Here is an 18,476-nt window from a genome sequence, read left to right as displayed (position 1 = left end):
GGAGAGAGGCAAAAAAAGGTCAGAGACTAGAAATAAAACTAAAGAAGGGAAAGAGAGAGGTGAAAACAAAGACAAGAAGGGAGTGGAAGGAGAGATAGAGGGGGATGTAGAGAGAGGCGACGGAGAAGATAAAAAGGAGAATTTAAGAGGTCAAACAGAAGAGCAAGTGAATTAAGACAGAAATTGGGAATTATAAAGAGATGATGTACACGTCTGTAAATATAAAACATAACAGGGGGAGAGAAATATTCTGAAGGTTCTATGGGAAGAGATGGGTTTCTCATGGGGTAGGGCACAAACAGTGGCAAAAGACAGACTACAGTGGCAGAAGACTGTCCCGCTACGTACGAGGGTGACGTACGAGGATGACTAAGTAAATGTATTGCTCTCTGATACCGCTCTCGAACATACTGTCAAAGCGTCCGCAGACATTGTCCTGTTTTTACTCCGATACAGTTATTTACAGTTTGTAAATTACATTAATAAAATGACAGAGGTAGTCTTTTAAGGAGATACACAATCTGCACCATCAAGCGCAATTTTTCGTCCCAGTGTAAACAAGCCTATAAGAGATGTATTATATTTAGAACATGATGATGTTGGTGAAGATATGATGCAATAATAACATGGTGATATGATGAGCGACTAATCAAGGTTTGTTCATAAYGTATATGTATATATTGTTGTTTKGAGTTTGTTAATGTGAGCTCTGCTGTAAATATCTYTATTACTGTTATTGTACATGTAATACATTTTATTCTACTCATGTTGTTGCTGGTCTATTTCAAGTTTGCTGTGGGTTAGGGTCAATTCGAATTGAAGTCAGTCAATTCTGGAAATAAAGATATTTTCCAATTGAATAATAACGCAGAAAAAAGTTGTATTTTCAATGACCACTTATTCAGCTGAGGAGAAGATATTTCAAAAGTCTAGCCGTTTTTTGTATTTTAAATTCAAATCACTTCCTGAATTGACTAACTTCATTTCAAATTGACATCAACCCTGCTGTACTGGTCAAACAATAGACAGAAATTGACTAATTGGTTTTCAAAACTGTTTAAATACATTTGCTCTACGTTGATGTTTGGCTCTTCTCTCAGCACTTCTTTAACCCCTCTACGTTGATGTTTGGCTCTTCTCTCAGCACTTCTTTAACCCATCTACGTTGATGTTTGGCTCTTCTCTCAGCACTTCTTTAACCTCTGGTGGTGTGAAGCGTGTGGACGCATCCAAGTCTTGTCCTGCCAACACCTGTCTGTGGACAGTAATGTCGAGAGGCCCAAACAAATGCTGCTGATGTGAAACAGGACTCACACACACACAGAGATAGTGGGTCAGTGTAAGTCATTGACAGCGTTGGTGCGCGCCCCCATTAGACTCCCGTCCTATCAATAAACATAAACAAACTGTGTTTTTGTCATACTGTTATGCAACCAACCTAGGAGATCATATAAAATGAGCAGCCCTTACATACAAATGGATTTATTTAATCCCAACAAAATGGATTTATTGTATATTTAAAACATAAGTATGTTTGTTTTCATTCATTATACTGTGTATGTACCTGTGCACCTCTGTAACTGAGTATCTGCGAGTGTGAATGACTCGGCGGTACAGTATACATTACCCTCTGTTAAACTCTGACCCTGGCTCACAATTATTCACGTGCATATTTCATGATCCCCGATGACAAGAGTGCATAGATCTGTTAKAGCCCTACCTTGTCCAGTACTGCTAGCACCTACCTACCTCCAGAGGAGGAGAGAAAGATTAAGGAGAGGTGTAACTCATGAGAGGAGAAGGAGGGGGGTGAGATAATGAAACGATTAGGAAAGGAACAAGGTTGGGTACGGAAGGAGGAGTGCAGGTAGAAGAAGAGACAAAAGAGGAGCGGTCTGGCGAAAATAAACTGAAAAAGACCAAGCATGGGATAGACGATGCCTTTGACAGAATTGTTGCCACTATTTCAAGGATGTTTTAATTGTGACTTTGGAATTCCAACTTTGAGTGAAGGAGCAATAGATTAAGTTGAATAATCCCTGATGAAGTAGAGATGCACAGCTCTCTATGGCTTACATTCAGGTKAAATCAATTTAGTATCTAAACTTTTTTTTGTAAACAAAATGTCCTTGCCTAATCTACAATGGGTGGTATTTGACTGATTTCCCAGCAAGCTTCTAATTCCTTATAGCTCTATTATAGCAGTTATGCGCTTTCTCATAATTTTCTCTCTAACTCTCATTCATGCACACAATTCTGTCGATTCAGAACTGACAGCACAAAACTTCTGGAGGACTTAATGTGTATACAGATATGTTAATAAATCCTGTGTGTGCTTGTAAGAACAGAGATTGTGTCAAGATGTAAACATTTACACTTAAAACACATTGTACAGGTTCTTAAAAGCGTGTCTATATCTCTGCTGAAGGGCACCTGTCGTACCTCTGGTACCAATTCATCTGGGATAGGCCCAGAGCTCCCCTCTCTGGTCTGCTCTCCTYCCCAGCCTCATACCCTCTCTGCTGAATCCCACTCAGGGCAGACTCCCCCTGATCAGATCCATCCTCCACCACCTGMCACACGCCTCCAACCCCTACAGCATCGGTCTGCTATCACCCCCCTCGCCCAACCARTCCTCACACCACCCCCTCAGAAACTCCTATACCCAYACCTCACAAGTATAGATATGAAGGCCTCCATTTTCCTTCCACATGCACAACGTCCACGCAATGAGCCCCTTACCCCATCCCTCGGAACCTGCCCCTCGGTTTCCCTCAATGTTGCCACTGGGGGTGTACCAGTGGGGGTATTCCAGTTACCATCCTCTACACTCTTTGCACTCATGGGGATTCCCACTTACCACTTGGGAATGGGCATACCACCACCATCTCCCAATGCCCATCAGACAGACACAACCCCAACACCTAGCCCCTCTGAGAGGAATCTAAAGGCCCAACAGCCCCGAACAGAAGCACGATTTGATCCCCCTACGTCCTCCTCTGAGGTACCCATGGAGGCCCAATCCCCAAAGGTAGTCCCCTCGCCCCCCCAACCCCCGGACTTGGCCTGCTCAGAGGACCCAAATTCAGAGACCTCCTCGCCACTCCCTCCCTGTGATCGCCCTCTGGAGGTCCCACAGAGGAAGCCATCTGAAGTGGATGAAGTATCTGTTGGGCTAACACTCCCCAAAGACTGCCCTGATGAAGAGCCAGGTAGGCTACTGTGCCGTATTTGAGAGAGAGACTTGAATACACGGGCATATTCATTGCGGAAACTGTTTACCGTTTATAAACCAAACGGAAGCAAACAGAGCAAAACAAGAGTTTCTATTGGACAAATTCAGGCAGGTCCCTTCCTATTTTGTTCTGTTTGCTTCCATTTAATACAAATGTTGCAACATTTTGCAACAGAATTGGAGTAATGAATATGCTCTAAGTCTTACTAGGCTTTTGGTTGATTATCTTGTGTTCGTGTCAAGTTGTGATTTATTTATGGTTTGCTTCCATAGGCACTACCATTCCTATAGTTTTTCTCATCAGTGACACTAACGCTAGCGTGCGTGGTGGCTGTAGTTTAAAAAACAAAGAGGGCTGCTGACTGTACTGGCACCCTAAACAACTTTCACTGTAAACAAGAAGATTTTTTTTCTTCATTTTTTCATGTAGGTGAACGTACCCTTTAAGTGTCTGTACTTGAGCACCACAGTCCCCCTGGCTGTACCAATGAAACCTTTCATGGTTGTATAATACACATTGTTGATTGCATAAATGTTCCAACCTATTCCTGGGACAACCATGAAAGCCTGCAAAATGTCAACCACACAGGGCCAGACATACGTCTTTGAAACGTATTGTTCTTTTCCATGAAGGTTATGCACATTCTTGTTCAAAGCACTTGAATGTTCAAGGTATCCAACAGAATGCAGCAGTTTATTCAAAAACAACGATCTGTTATTCTATTCTTATTCCCTTCTTTACTGTGATCTTGAGCCCCCGCGGTGCACTTGCCCCTCACGTCTGACAATGCTGACGACCTTCATCGCCGTCTTCATCCTTCTTTTCATCTTCTTCGCCATTTTAGGTAACCTCACTGACAATACAGTGCTTGGCATTGTAGACCCGGGCTGTGWSTGAAAACGTCACGAGCCTTTGTCACTCAACTCCTCTCAAAGCTCATTGGGGGAGGAGGTCCCTTGCATCCTCTCCTCCAATAYGCTTTGAGAAAGCAAGGATTTTATGGCTAGTAACGTTTTCAGACACAATGTCATATCTTAATATATTTACAGTCATTTAGCAGACACTCTTATCCAGACCGACTTACAGGCACAATTAGGGTTATATAGACAGATTTTACAGGCGCAATAAGGGCACATCGATTGTCTTTTGACCTAGTCAGGTCAGGGATTCGAACCAGCAATCTTTCAGTTCCTGGTCCAGCGCTCTTAACTGCTAGGCTACCAGCCGCCCAAGACAAGACACATTTGACAGTAAAAAAGGATGCAAGCATTCAACAAACATCCATTTTACCTCGTCCTCGCTCACTCTCCTTTGCATCTTGTTTGTCTCCTCCTCAGTCAAGTTCCTGTGTTTCCCACCCAACCTGACAGACATTGTGCAGCCATGTGGCGTTAAAGGGAACTGCAGTGTCCCAATGCCAGTCCTGCTGCCCAAGCAACCCATTAACAAGACAGGAAACATCAGTGCAGGTGATGCCGTGTTCAGGTTATGTCTGTGTTGACAGTTCATTTGATTGAAGCACCCATCCCCGATCCCACTCTCSCTCAGGTTGCCTAGGTCCAGTTGGTGCTGGTCGGAAGGCTTGGAGGATTGTCGGGGGGYTGTTAGCAGAGGACAAGTGGGGCTGGCAGAGCAGTTTACACTGGAGAGGGAAACATGTGTGCGGGGGAGCCATCGTCACRCCACGTTGGATCATTACTGCAGCCCACTGCTTCATCCAGTAAGGGGGAGGGAGAGAGAATAAATGGTTTATTCGTTTATTTTTTATTACGGTGTTCATATTATGACATCCTCAACAACTCATTTTGACTCTGAGGCTGTCTTAATATGAAAACTGTACTTATTACATTAGATAATATGTGCCTTCTATTTCCCTGCATTCTCCATAACCCAGGTACAACATGTTTCAGGAGTCAGAGTGGCAGGTGGTTGTGGACACGCTCAGTTTGACGGACACATCAGTGGGCCAACGCTACAGAGCACTGCAGATCCTCTATCACCCCAGCTTCTCCATAAACAACAACGACTATGACCTTGGGCTACTGCGCACCGTGGCTGACATAGACATGGGTGGTGAGAAGAATTAATGATGAAGGTTGTTCAGCGGAGGTTATATGGCTATATGTATGGTTACTCCTATTCTGATTTCACCTGTTCCTGTTTGGCATTTGTCATGTTCATGGTTTCTCTCAGGCATGAAATCTAACTGACAACTTAACACTATATCAACACAAAAYGTATCTCAGTTGGTAGAGCATGGTGGGTTAGATTTTTTTATATTAAAAGTAGAATGTGAAAATACTACCTCTCAGGACCACTTTTGATTTAACCATTGACTCATTGGGTACATGTGAGCTTATCGTCAGTGCAGTACAGTCAATGTGCTGCACAAAACGGAGAACACTGTCAGGAACGGAGTGAAATGGGGAGGTACTATTTGAACTTGTCTAATAAGAAACTCTTGTTTTCTGTTGCAAAAAGTTTTGCTACGTTGTGTCCTAATGAACATGACCATGGTGTTGTGTTATGTGTTGCTTTAGGTGGGGTTCGACCAGTGTGTATGCCCAGTCCTAGAGAGTCCTTCCTTCCTGGTGCCCCCTGTTGGGTCACTGGCTGGGGCTACACTAAAGAGGGGGGTGAGTCATGTTTCCAAATATTCTCACAACACTTCCTTATGATTTCAACTGATTGGATGATCACTCTAATTTATTGCGCCTTGTCTTTATCCTCTCCCTTTTTCCAACTTTTTCCATAATCACATCAAATTGCCTGACATTTGTCGCAGAATGAAGACAATGTTCCCTTCCATCCCATAATCTCATTCAATAACCTGACAATTGTCTCTTCATTCTTTTCCCATTATAACATTCCTATTTGTATAATCTCTCCTTCTTCATCTCTCTCCTCTGTCTTTACCCCTCCTTTCTCTACTCCACCTCGGTTTGTCTGCCTCTCTCTCTCTCAGGCTCTGTACCGTCTGAGCTGCGACAGGCTCAGGTGCAAGTGATAGCCCAGTCCATGTCTTCCCACCCAAATGTCTATGGCTCCTACCTCACTCCCAGGATGCTTTGTGCTGGCACCATGGAGGGAGGAGTGGACTCATGCCAGGTACACACACACATACGCACGCACACACACACCAAAAACTGCATACATGAAAAAATATGTGGTCTTCTCTGGTTGTAAGGGAGACAGTGGAGGCCCGCTGGTGTGTGAGACAGGGGAGGGGGACTGGAGGCTGGCTGGGATAGTGAGCTGGGGAGATGGCTGTGGTCGGCCCAACAAACCAGGAGTCTACACCAGGGTCACCCAGCTGCTCCCTTGGATGTACAAATATGTAGAGGTACATAGCTACAGTAGGTGCACCAGTCACACAGAACTGGGTCAGTGCTTCTCTGAATGTGAAAATGCACRACTCCATGTTATGATTTTGACTCTTTTACAGATGGACACATTTGAAGAATCTGGAACCCCAAAAACAATGAATTATACCTCTGACAGCTAGATTTTATGAACAGCAATATGACCACTTAATTTCTGCAAAATATTAAAGTATTATGTATTTTTGCTTCACATTCCATTTTTGTATTAAATAAAAAAATGTCCTTTAATCTGACAATAATTTTATTGAAAGCACATTCTTATTCAAACCATTATATGTGGTTAATTACCATACTAATGCATGGATTGTTGGATMCAACTGGGACTGGSTTTGTTTCCTGTCTGGAGTTGCTGACAATAGTCACGTAGGGCAAAAAGCAGTGTAAAGTACCTTGTTATATGAATACACATGTGCACAGTCATAGTGACACACCGAACTCTGATCCCCTATCTCTGTGTGTGTGTGTGTGTGTGTGTGTGTGTGTGTGTGTGTGTGTGTGCGCGCGCGCGCGTGCACATGTCCTCTGCTCTTGTGCTTGGAGGTTCGCAAAGAGTAGGCTCCCTTACCGGATTTCTGGGACTTCCTTGATACACTAAACGACATGCACATTTTATTGCACAATAAGTCAATATAGCTACAACATTTGTGGCAACCATGCTAATTATGTTTTAGGCTATAGCCAAATATACTTATACGGCAACGACAGCTACAGAGGATTGGGACACAACAAACTAGTCAAACTCGTCTGCTCAGTTTGGGGATTTCTACCCCTGCCCGTCGCCCAGTAGGAAGCCGAAAAAAAGTGTCAGTTAAATAACAGTGAAGAAAAAATGTGTTCAATTGTAAACCGACTGAAACCTGCTCTGGCCTACACGCTGTGGCTACAAACAACCYGGTACTCGCGTAAAGTTCCAGCCCACATCGGCCCGGGCTTACGCACCAGCAAGCAGCCTCTTGAATCGGTCATCATACGACCTTACTGCTCCAGMATGGAGTTGGGAAAAGGACCTTTCTTCAGGCAGGTGAGTTAGCCACTGCAATCATTTATATGTTTAGCTTTTGGCCAAAGTTTGGCATGCTTAAAAGTTCTAGGTTGAAGTTTCAACTGGGTTCCGCCGACTTGTTGACCGCCGACTTGTTGAAAGTACAGTGAACACTACCTCTCAGACGGTTTTTTTCAGTGCATGTAAACAAGTATTTTGCAATTGGTCAACATGAGAATTAGGGGGAACGTATTTTCCAGGCATCCTTCGTTATTGCATTGTTAAAAAAAAAAAAAAAAAAAGTGGAACAATGTAACGTTAGCAAACTGTAGTAGAGGGGGCGTGTTCAAATCGCCACTCGTACAGAGGGCAATGTTTACACATTTGCTGGCAAAATAAAATCACTAAATTTGTGATAACTCAAATCTAAATAAACCAAACTAAACTAGATAACCAGATGAAAGCAAGAAAAACATCGTAACTAATTACATTATAACACAAGTACGCCATCTTCATGCTTGTGTGACACTTGATATTCTGGATTTCCCCTGATTGTCTGTTTATGCGATTAACATGTGGGTCAAAAGGGAAATAAAAGTATTGCGTTTTTCGGGGGCGAATAACACTGTCTACCGGTGTCCTAGATAGCTAGTTAGCTACCAGTGTCGCCCCCGCCTGATGTGTACCGGAGCGTCTTTCACTCCCGCTTGCCGAACACCTGCCCTCGCCGTCGTTAGCAGAACTGCGGGAAAACAGTGCCCGAAAGGCGGGGGCGAAGTACACGGTCTACCGGTGTGCTAGCTACCTCTCCCACCGGCTGTGTACCGGAGTCCTAGCACCCAGTGTCCTAAACGCCTACTGAACAACTATCATCGTTAACAGAAATGCGGGAAAAGTGCCCGACAAGCAGGGGCGAAGGACACTGTCTACCATTACCCTAGCTAGCCACCAGTGTTGTCGCCCTCGCCTCTRCTGTGGAGTTTATCGGCGGTTGGCAACTTGATGGTGCATTACCGCCACCTACTGTACATAAGCGCCTCTATACGGGAGTCAGCRTAAAAATGGACCAATAGAAGGATAAAGAGGGGTTCCTGAAGTTGCAGGAATGCCCACATGTAGGACCGCCTCAAAGTATGAAAATCCACCTTGACGGTGACTCTTGACACAGACTTGCAGCCAAAAACAACAAACCCCTTATCACCATAAAAGACTACACACCCATATATTATCAGCCACGATCAATATACAGGCATGATGTGTGTTATGTAATAGCATACTGTACTGCCCCTCGTCTTTTATAACCTATGGTTACTCACTCACCTGTCCTTGCTTGTTCCAACCTTTACAGCTGTTTGAGTCAGTGAGCAGCACCTACACCTATCTACTGGCTGATACAGAGAGCAGGGAGGCGGTCCTCATTGATCCAGTACTGGAGACAGTGGACAGGGATCTGAAACTCATAGAGGAACTGGGTTTCAACCTGAAAGTGGCAGGTAACTTGGATGTCTCTAAAACATYGACAAACACACAAGCATGCGCTCGCTAGCACAAGCACGTCCACACACACATAGACATGCACTCACTCACTCACTCACCCATCCACTTACACACTAACTCACTCCCACATGGGAGTACATGGAAAAGAATGATCTGATTACAGCCAATCAGCATGCTTATCGCAAAAAACATTCCACTACCACTGCATTGGTTGAAATGACTGACCAGTGGCTCAATGCTATGGATAATGGCAAGTTTGTGGGTGTACTATTTTTAGATTTCAGTGCAGCATTTGATTTAGTGGATCATGAAATAATTTTGACAAAATTAACGCATTATGGTTTTAAGGAGGTAGCATTGAATTGGGTACAGTCATATCTAACTGACAGGAAACAGTCCACCTATACCAATGGTTCATTTTCTTCCCCTCGTGTGTTAAACTGRGGAATACCGCAGGGCAGCTGCCTTGGGCCACTTCTTTATTTAATATATACCAACGACCTTCCCTATGCCTTAGTTGAAACTCAAGCTACTATATTTGCAGATGATACTCCAATTTATGCAGCCAGACAATCGGTTCAACAGGTACAGCAGGCTTTGCAAGGAGATTTGGAGAATATCAGGGAGTGGGTTTGCCAAAACAAACTTGTTTTAAACACCAAGAAAACCCAAAGTTATGTTGGTCTGTTCAARTAGGAAAAGGCCAAAACAGCATGGGATACAATTAAGTATGGGAGGAGTACAAATTGAAGAAGTGGCAGAAACCAAACTATTGGGAGTACAGCTAGACAACTGCTTATCGTGGTCGTCTCAAATAACTAATCTATGTATAAAYWWWWWTATTAAAACAGCATGCATAATCAGAAGGATAGCTAAATATTTACCAGGAAAAATTKTTCAGCAAATAACACAAGCATTAATTGAGAGTCAGGTGAACTACTGTTCTGTGGTCTGGGGAAATGCATCATCAAGTGAAGTTAGGAGGCTGCAGAATGTACAGATCAAAGCAGCAAGGATTGTTTTAAGGTGGAGATATGGTTCTTCTGTTGCAGTCATGCGCAGTGTTCTTGGTTGGTCATCAATCGACAAGATAATTGAAAAAAACATGCTTATTTTTATTTCATAATATACATAATTTAAAACGGTCAAGTTCTATTCACAACGGTATTCAGTTGGTAAGAGACAGACATTCCGTAAATGCTAGGAATAGATTGTCCACCATCTATGCATTATCCAGACAGAAAAGAGAAATAGCAAAATAACATTTTGATTTAAAGCAATAAAGAAATGGAATAAATTAACTGAGCAAACTAGAAACCTTTCAATATATACATTTAAACATTATTTTAAAACATTTTAAATATAATACATAGAAATGTTGTGGGACTATACTAGATGAAGAATCAATATTTTTTAGATTGAGTATTTATTGGGTCATTATGTTAGTATATTATGTATGTTTGTAATAGTGTGTTATATGTGAAAATGTGTTTGTATTATAAATTGTATTTTAATGTTTAAGTACTCTTAGAAGATTAGTCCAAATGGGGACTAAAAGAGATCCTAATCAAAAATCAAATCAACACACACACACACACACACACACACACACACACTAATCCTACATCCAATTTTGATCTCCTTGTTTTATCCTTTCCTTGTTTAAGATGACATATACCCTGTACCACCCCCCCCCCCCCCCCCCCCTATTAGTGAACACTCACTGCCATGCAGACCACATCACAGGCACAGGACAGCTGAAGAACAGGCTGTTTGGGATGAAGAGTGCCATCTCCAAGCACAGCGGGGCCAGTGCAGACATCCTGCTATCAGAGGGAGATAAGATCAGCTTTGGCAAACATGTGAGAACAGACCTACCTACAGCCATATAGCTATAGAGAATACAGTATGGGTCTGGGCCTACCCCAATTTGTGGTCACCCAAAATCCATGGTCCTGGAGAGTCATAGGTTTACAGTTTTTTTTTCAACTGAGTACGACTGCTGGGCTGAAACAAAAGCCTACACATCATGTACTGTTACTCTCCAGGACCAGGGTTGCTGTCCACTGCTCTAAATGCTTCAGCTGTATTCACCTTCTTCATCTCTCCTTCWCACTCCCTTTCTCCTCTTTACTTCCCCCTCCCTTGTTTTCTGTAATCCCTCTTACTGCCTCTCTCGTCCCTCAGTATCTGACGGTGAGGGAGACTCCAGGACACACAGACGGCTGTGTGACGTTGGTGACAGGGGACCAGAGCATGGCTTTCACTGGGGACACCCTGCTAATCAGGGGCTGTGGAAGGACAGACTTCCAGCAGGGTAACGTTAACCTTTTCCACACTACTAAGCTAAACCGAGCAGAGCCAAGACAAATGTACTGCAATGCACTGGCCTGGTTGGGCATCCACAAGACTGAATCCATGCTGGACTTGACAATGTGAAAAGAAAATATCTAAGCCAAAACAGTACTATAGTGTGACTCAGTCATATTCTCTCTGATTTTTGACCTCTGTGGTGATCTGTCTAGCCATGGAGATATTATCAGGGTATGTCACAGACTTTCATCCCTATACGCTATTGTTTCCCAATTCTTTGGTCAGAACTGTTTTTATACAATGCATGAAAAGTTTGTGGATCATTTCCTCACCCACACTTGTTGCGATGTTTTATGCTTAGTGGACACAAGGTGGCAGTATTGTAGCCTTTTTTTTCAGTGTAGTCTGATCACGAATAGTCACTGAACCGTAGCCTACTCCTGGGTTATGTTCAATAGAGCATGCGACGGAAAACGTTTTGGAACGGAAAAGTGTAAATTAGTGTTTCTTATCAGACAAGTCCAGGCAGTCCCTCCCTGTTTCAGTCCGTTTGTTTGGGGTCCAATGAAAACAACCCTGATCTGTTTGTTTATCTACTTCCCAGGCTGCTCTAGGAGGCTCTATGAATCAATCCACCAGAAGATCTTCACATTACCTCCCCAGTGCCTCGTCTTCCCTGCACATGACTACAAAGGTGGACAAGACATCCTCTTTATGCAATAGTGTTATTGTATTCCAGTGTAATGTGTATATCCCCTGACCCCTTTCCTTGCAAGAGTTCCTTTTTTTACATCTATGCTCTTGGGGATAGCCTCACCAATAATTTCGTACAAGCATACCCAGAAGGCTTGTATACTCTCACAGTGCTATCACTATCGTTTCCATAGACTTTACGAAGTTAACTTGTCCGGTGTGCTGTACCACCACTCTTCACCATTTGTCTACTTTCATTTTCAACTCTGTTCTCTTCTGAGTCATTCCTAAGCCAGATCAGACTGTGTGTTCTACAGTTGAGTGTAGTCATTGAATCATCATTGTGTTGTATTGCTAACAGGCCTGTTAACCCTGTGCTGCAGGTCAGACGGCCTCCACCGTGGGCGAGGAGAGGAGGTTTAACCCCCGCCTGACCAAGAGCGTGGAAGAGTTTGTGGACATCATGACCAAGCTGAACCTCCCCAAGCCTGCTAAGATAGGTATCTCAGACAGTCCACCCTCTGCAGCCATTCTATTACAATAGAATCTGTTGTTGTGTATGATTATAATACTATTATATTACTATAGGGCCTATTAGTATCTAGATTATATACAACTATTGTAGTACAATAGAGTTATTATCAGTGGTCTTTCACCTCACTTAAACATTATCACGAGAATGAGCATGACAAAGCTATCCGTGAAGAGATGGCAATATGTTACACATACTGTACTCTTTCAAACTGTCCTTTGCGCATCGATTTGATTACTTGTTAGTGTAAGCTCTTCTCAATTCACTGATAGAAACAAGATGTTGATTTGTTATTTCTCTCTCTGCCAGATATTGCGGTGCCTGCAAACCTGGTGTGTGGACTCCATGAGGTTTGAATGTCAAATCTGCTGCTCTGGCACCCCAATGGTGGAACAAACTCCCTCACGACGCCAGGTCAGCGGAGTCAATCACCACCTTCCGGAGACACCTGAAACCCCACCTCTTTAAGGAATACCTAGGATAGGATAAAGTAATCCTTCTAACCCCCCCCTTAAAAGAGTTAGATGCACTATTGTAAAGTGGTTGTTCCACTGGATATCATAAGGTGAATGCACCAATTTGTAAGTCGCTCTGGATAAGAGCGTCTGCTAAATGATGTAAATGTAAATCGATTTTAGGATTTCACTTTAAGCACTATTGGGAGGAAGAGGGAAATGATTTTCACCCAGCCACAACTTAATGTTGTATATATTTTATTTCCAATTTGAACATACATTCCTCCTTGTTTGCCTATGAAAAAAAAGCAGTGGTCATGATTTGGTGGGTGTACAYATACTGAAATTGTATAGTAAAAGATGCATTAATGATCATTAAACATTGCCATGTACATTGTAACATTTTATAATACAATCTCCTGGAAAAATGTGAACATTAAGATGACCTAGTTTTATATTAAATCAAGATTGTTCAAATGTAAATGTCTGAATGAACTCTTTCTTTGACTACACCTGTATAAATTGCAGATTTGCAGTGTAACTTATGGAAAATGCTCTGATAGAAGGTTCCGTTCATGGTTTAGTATTCATGAATGCTGACTGACACAATTGAGCTCTTCCACATGGCCTTTCCAGCATCCCCTAGTCAAGGCAATACACACAGACAAACACACACATCCTGTACACACACACAGTACTCTGACTGTTGCCAGCCATGGTCTTTTTGCATACCAGGAAAACCTAACTCTTCTATTTGCATTTGAAATCACTGTGGGCCAAGTTTCCATTGCGAGAGTCCAAAACTCGTCATTGCCATGCCTTTGTGTGCTTGTTTCTCTATCTACCACTTAATTAGCCGGTATCATCCTGTTATTCTCTCAGCCGCTTTATATAATACCATATTGTAATGTCCTGAATACACCAACATAATCGGCTTAGCCTTAGGATTCCACTTAGCTGTGTGTCTAGCCTAGTAGCATACTACATTAGTTTTTGTCCCACGGCCCATTGACTAGTCTCTACCTGGTAGACAGGTTTGGTGAGATGGGAGTGTCTGGCTCTGACTCAACCATGTCTCTGTCTCTGAAACCTGCCTGATCATTTCATAATAATGGTCCACTGTGAGCTCATACTTCTCAGATTCATCTCAAAGGTACTGTACCCTTCCTTCTGTATGTAAATATTTGAGTATGGTTACTTGAGCAGTTCATGCCTTTGCTGTAACAAAAGTGACAGATTGGTTTGACTGCGTTTAAAGACACCGGACACACCATGTGTGAAATGACTGAACTTTTAGGTTTCTACTGTAACCTTCGGATGGAAATAGAGAAGATTTATTCAAAGTGAGAAAAAAAAAGAAAGAACTAGAAGTCTGAAGAAAAGATGACATTGTGTTGTTGTCACATACATCTTCACACCACTTCATCTGCCAGCTGTCCCTGTCACCACTAGAGACAAACAGAACATCCACATTAGGCAACTCTTCTTTCACCTACCTACTGACAGAAACGCCTGCGTTCATTGTTTTGAGATGCACAGGGTGTGACCAGTGTTGCCATCACACCTAAGCTATGTTTTATTTTGAACTTTAAAAAAATCATTTATAAGCCAAAACATACATAGACAAAAAATAGGCAACTTAACATGTTGTTGTGGCAGTGTTTCGCCTGTGAAAAAAAGGCACTATTATTTGACTTTGTTGTGCTTTTTTACAAGTCACCAGCTGTTCTTTCACCCAGTCTGTACCCTGCCCCTTCCATCTGCTCTCTCTTTTACCCTTTTCACTCTCTTTTCCCACTCACGGTCTGCTACCAACCCTGACTCCAGGCATTCTCTCTCACCCTGTCCACATGCCCTTGTTTAGGGGCAGACTGAGGGAATAATCTATGATTACACTATCAGCTCATTGAGACAGAACTGTTAAGGGAGCAGGGGCTGATAAAGGCCCTTGGGTATAGTAAAGAGAGTGGAGGAGAGATTTACGTGGCAGCTATTGATGCTTTCCAAGGGCCCTTGGCATTGAAAGTGACACAAAACCCGCGAGCTGTGTTGGCAGGGTGCCAGGCCAAACTGCTTTTGCGTTAGCCTATAGCGAGCCTATAACGAGTGCATTACAATGACAAAGCCCTGTCGTCGCGGGAAATCCCAGAAGAGAGTTCTCATTTCGGTGCGGAGCCCCCTCACAAACAGACCACAAACTGTGTAGTCAGTTAGTGACGCGCTCAGGCGCATTTTCACACCAACTTTGTGTCTGACAGTGTGCCCGCCTCACATGCATTCCATTTCACCTGTTGACGACGACAGCTCACTACGATCTGTCATTTTCACTGGGAGTTATTTGAAAGGATTGAATCAAACCAAAGAGGAGAGAGGAAAATATAGACATCAAATGTATTCAGGCGGTATATGACAGCAAACAGAAACTCTGAAACTTCTCTGGATATAGTTCGTATGATTGAAAGCGAAAGCGCGCGCCCGGTCCAAACCCATCACTTCTTTATTTAGTCACTCTATTTTTATGAGCGTCTATTTTCTTCAAATTCAGCGACAACAATACACGTTCCCCACAACAAAAACCCTTTTGAAGAGAAAACGGCATATTCTCAGGTAAGGCATTAGTTCTGTGTTTCTGTTCTGTGTCGCTGTAGTTTGATACATTGTAGCTGGTGAATGATCGCGATATGATAACACGAGGATTATTATTATTCCACAGTAGCTACCTTCAGTGTTAATTATCTACTTAAAGTGGTCGTCTGTTTATAAATGGACTTCATCTGTGTCATGAGAAGGGATGATGTCACTTTGAACTTGACAGAGCATGTAAATAAACGGAACACAGAATCTCTATGATTATGTTTACAGAAAGCCAGTAGGCTACTGTAGCCTAATTTCTAAACTATTTATATAAGTAAACGATAGGACTATGCCATTTATATAAATGGACTATATTAAATAGTACAGCTATCATTAGTCTGTTAGTTCACACCAAGCCAAATAGCCTACTTTTTAAAAAACTATTTATGCAAATTGTGTACATGCTAACTTAAAGAATAACTTTTTGGGAGGTTTAGTAGTTTTTAAAATGTCAGAATGCTTGGTTGTATAATTATGAACATCCAGATACTCAAGATTCTATGACAACATTCTATTTGATTACCCAATATTTGGGACTTTGTGCTTGAGCATAAGTAGTTAGATGGGCTAAACATGTCCTCCAGGCCTATAGCTTTTCAATGTGTAATTTTCACTGTGAAAAGGTGAGAGGACCATATGTGGTTCTAATTCAAACATGGTTTTCTTAATGTCCCAAACCTCCTTTCCCATGGCATTGTTTTCCTCAGTTTATGTAAACTCACATTTGTTTACCAGACTCTTCTGATATATGTTGTTTATCATTTCCATCGGGCTCATCGTGTAAACAAATGAGAGGGGGAGTATAGGATGACGCTGACAGAGGTGGAGAGAAAAGATTGCCTGGGTGGGTAGCCGTCAGGGGAGTCGAGAGCACATATCTCTCTTCTGTGTTCAATCTCTCCTTCTTTCTTTTTCTCTCACGCCCCTTTTTTGGCTGCACTTGTACGGACAGCTCTATATCTGGGACCTAGCCTGTCATTAATGGGTCGTTATTTCGCTGACCTCAGAACGGAGAGATTTGCTCAGCCCACTGGAATCTCTGCTAATGTTGTTGAACTAGCATATATTCAAAGTCTGTGTAATTAGTGGTGTCTTCGGACCATTCCAGTCAGTTTTGCAGTGTTGAAATATGCACAAGTCACATTTGCGTGAATTTTTCTATTAATGCAGTGGTATCATAGTGTGATAATCTACTTTATTGGAGAAACAATTAGGCCTATAGGGTATCTTACTTGCTAATTAACATACAGGAAATACAACTAATCGTCTTCCCTAACAATCAATGATCCTAGCTTGTATTTTAGTCTTCAACCCTTTGGTCTCCTAAAAACAAAAATAATGTATTCCCCAACAGTAGCCAGTTGGCTCAGCTACAGTATAATTCTAGGAGTCTAACAATAGGCCTATCTGCCCTCACACCTAGAAGACAGTTAGTCATGATATCTCACCTCTCATCTGACAGATAGACGCCACACAGAGCTGTCCAGCCTTGGTTATATTCATTAGGTACCAAAGGGAAAAAAACAGACTGAAGTGGGGAGGGACTTCCTGGACTTATCCAATAAGAAACGCTCATGTTTGTTTTTAAAACATGTTTGGGTGCCCTAATGAATATGACCCTGGTTCCTCTCAGCTGCTCTTCCTGCTCAGGCCCCAGTATGGTAATGACAGTTTCCTCTCTCAGCCCATAGTCCCCCTGTAAACCATCATAGCCTATCTCAGTGGGCTCTGTCATAGCTCTGAGGTCATACAGCTCAGACTGGTCACCATGTATTCCTGGGAACCTGATGTGTCAGGACACAGTGTGGTGATGACAGCTTCCTGATAGCCCTCCTTAGACTACTGTAGCCTTCCATAGACCACCGAAGCATTGCTAAGTGGGCTCTGAGGTCATACAGCTGAGACTGGTATGGTCACTACCCACTGGGCATACACTGGTTGAATCAAAGTTGTTTCCACATCATTTCAATGAATTTACGTCGAACCAGGAATAGAAGTTGAACTGACGTCTGTGCCCAGTGGGTAGGGTCCAAAATGGCATCATATTCCCTATATGGTACACTACTTTTGACCAGGTCATTTCTGACATACAAAAATGTATCATGGCGCTGGAGAGGATGGCTGCTGTTTTATTGGCTCTTAACCAACCGTGCTATTTTGTTAGTTTTTTCGCATTGTTTCTAACTTATTTTGTGCATAATGTTGTTGCTACAGTCTCTTATGACTGAAAATAGCTTCTGCACATCAGAACAGCGATTACTCACCTTGAATTGGATGAATCATTTTTCTTTAATGAGTCGGACGAGAGGGATTTACCTCAGACACCCGAACAGGCCCTCATCCCTGTCATTCGCAGGAGAAAGAGATGGAGATTTCGCGGAAGGAGATCGGGGTGCCTTGTGAGGATCAGGCGATGAGTGGCTAATCGGCCTTTGCCATCCGTACTATTAGCCAACGCACAATCACTGGAAAATAAATGGGACAAACTAAAAGCATGTATAAGCTACCAACGGGACATTAAAAACTGTAATATCTTATGTTTCACCGTGTCGTGGCTGAACGACGACATGAATAAAATACAGCTGCCGGGTTATACACTCTATCGGCATGATAGAACAGCAGCCTCTGGTAAGACAAGGGGTGGCGGTCTATGTATATTTGTAAACAACAGCTGGTGCACGATATCTAAGGAAGTCTCAAGGTTTTGCTCGCCTGAGGTAGAGTATCTCATGATAAGCTGTAGAGCACACT

At 42.7% G+C, this 18,476-nt stretch overlaps 3 protein-coding genes across 5 annotated transcripts in view; all 3 read left to right on the top strand.

Annotated features, from left to right (window-relative positions):
* Positions 1 to 3,992: 3,992 nt before the first annotated feature.
* Positions 3,993 to 6,807, top strand: LOC111964677 (transmembrane protease serine 3). Of its 2 annotated transcripts, XM_070443823.1 has the most exons (7): positions 3,993 to 4,080; positions 4,574 to 4,956; positions 5,131 to 5,309; positions 5,777 to 5,872; positions 6,202 to 6,344; positions 6,424 to 6,579; positions 6,682 to 6,807. In XM_070443823.1, exons 3-7 carry the CDS (start codon positions 5,138 to 5,140, stop codon positions 6,739 to 6,741), a joined length of 627 nt encoding a protein of 208 aa, XP_070299924.1. In that variant the 5' UTR covers positions 3,993 to 4,080; positions 4,574 to 4,956; positions 5,131 to 5,137; the 3' UTR covers positions 6,742 to 6,807. The 2 variants fall into 2 exon arrangements, with proteins under 2 accessions (XP_070299924.1, XP_023844284.2); XM_023988516.2 differs by lacking the exons at positions 3,993 to 4,080; positions 4,574 to 4,956 and having other exon boundaries at positions 5,066 to 5,309.
* A 307-nt stretch (positions 6,808 to 7,114) lies between these two features.
* ethe1 (ETHE1 persulfide dioxygenase) lies at positions 7,115 to 13,574 on the top strand. Of its 2 annotated transcripts, XM_070444032.1 has the most exons (8): positions 7,115 to 7,640; positions 8,950 to 9,094; positions 10,812 to 10,960; positions 11,286 to 11,415; positions 12,016 to 12,105; positions 12,488 to 12,604; positions 12,946 to 13,002; positions 13,267 to 13,574. In XM_070444032.1, exons 1-7 carry the CDS (start codon positions 7,449 to 7,451, stop codon positions 12,990 to 12,992), a joined length of 870 nt encoding a protein of 289 aa, XP_070300133.1. In that variant the 5' UTR covers positions 7,115 to 7,448; the 3' UTR covers positions 12,993 to 13,002; positions 13,267 to 13,574. The 2 variants fall into 2 exon arrangements, with proteins under 2 accessions (XP_070300133.1, XP_070300132.1); XM_070444031.1 differs by having other exon boundaries at positions 12,946 to 13,574.
* Positions 13,575 to 15,243: 1,669 nt separating this feature from the next.
* phldb3 (pleckstrin homology-like domain, family B, member 3) overlaps positions 15,244 to 18,476 on the top strand; it is a 28,895-nt gene continuing 25,662 nt past the window's right edge. Inside the window, exon 1 of the mRNA XM_070443829.1 lies at positions 15,244 to 15,698. The gene's annotated coding sequence lies outside the window, so the exon portion shown is untranslated. The remainder of the gene's footprint in view (positions 15,699 to 18,476) is intronic.

This window comes from Salvelinus sp. IW2-2015, linkage group LG6.1 (assembly GCF_002910315.2).
Source record: "Salvelinus sp. IW2-2015 linkage group LG6.1, ASM291031v2, whole genome shotgun sequence".
Classification (NCBI taxonomy): Eukaryota; Metazoa; Chordata; class Actinopteri; order Salmoniformes; family Salmonidae; genus Salvelinus; species Salvelinus sp. IW2-2015.
Note: the sequence above shows the minus strand (reverse complement) of the source record. Positions and strands in the feature narration are given on the sequence as shown.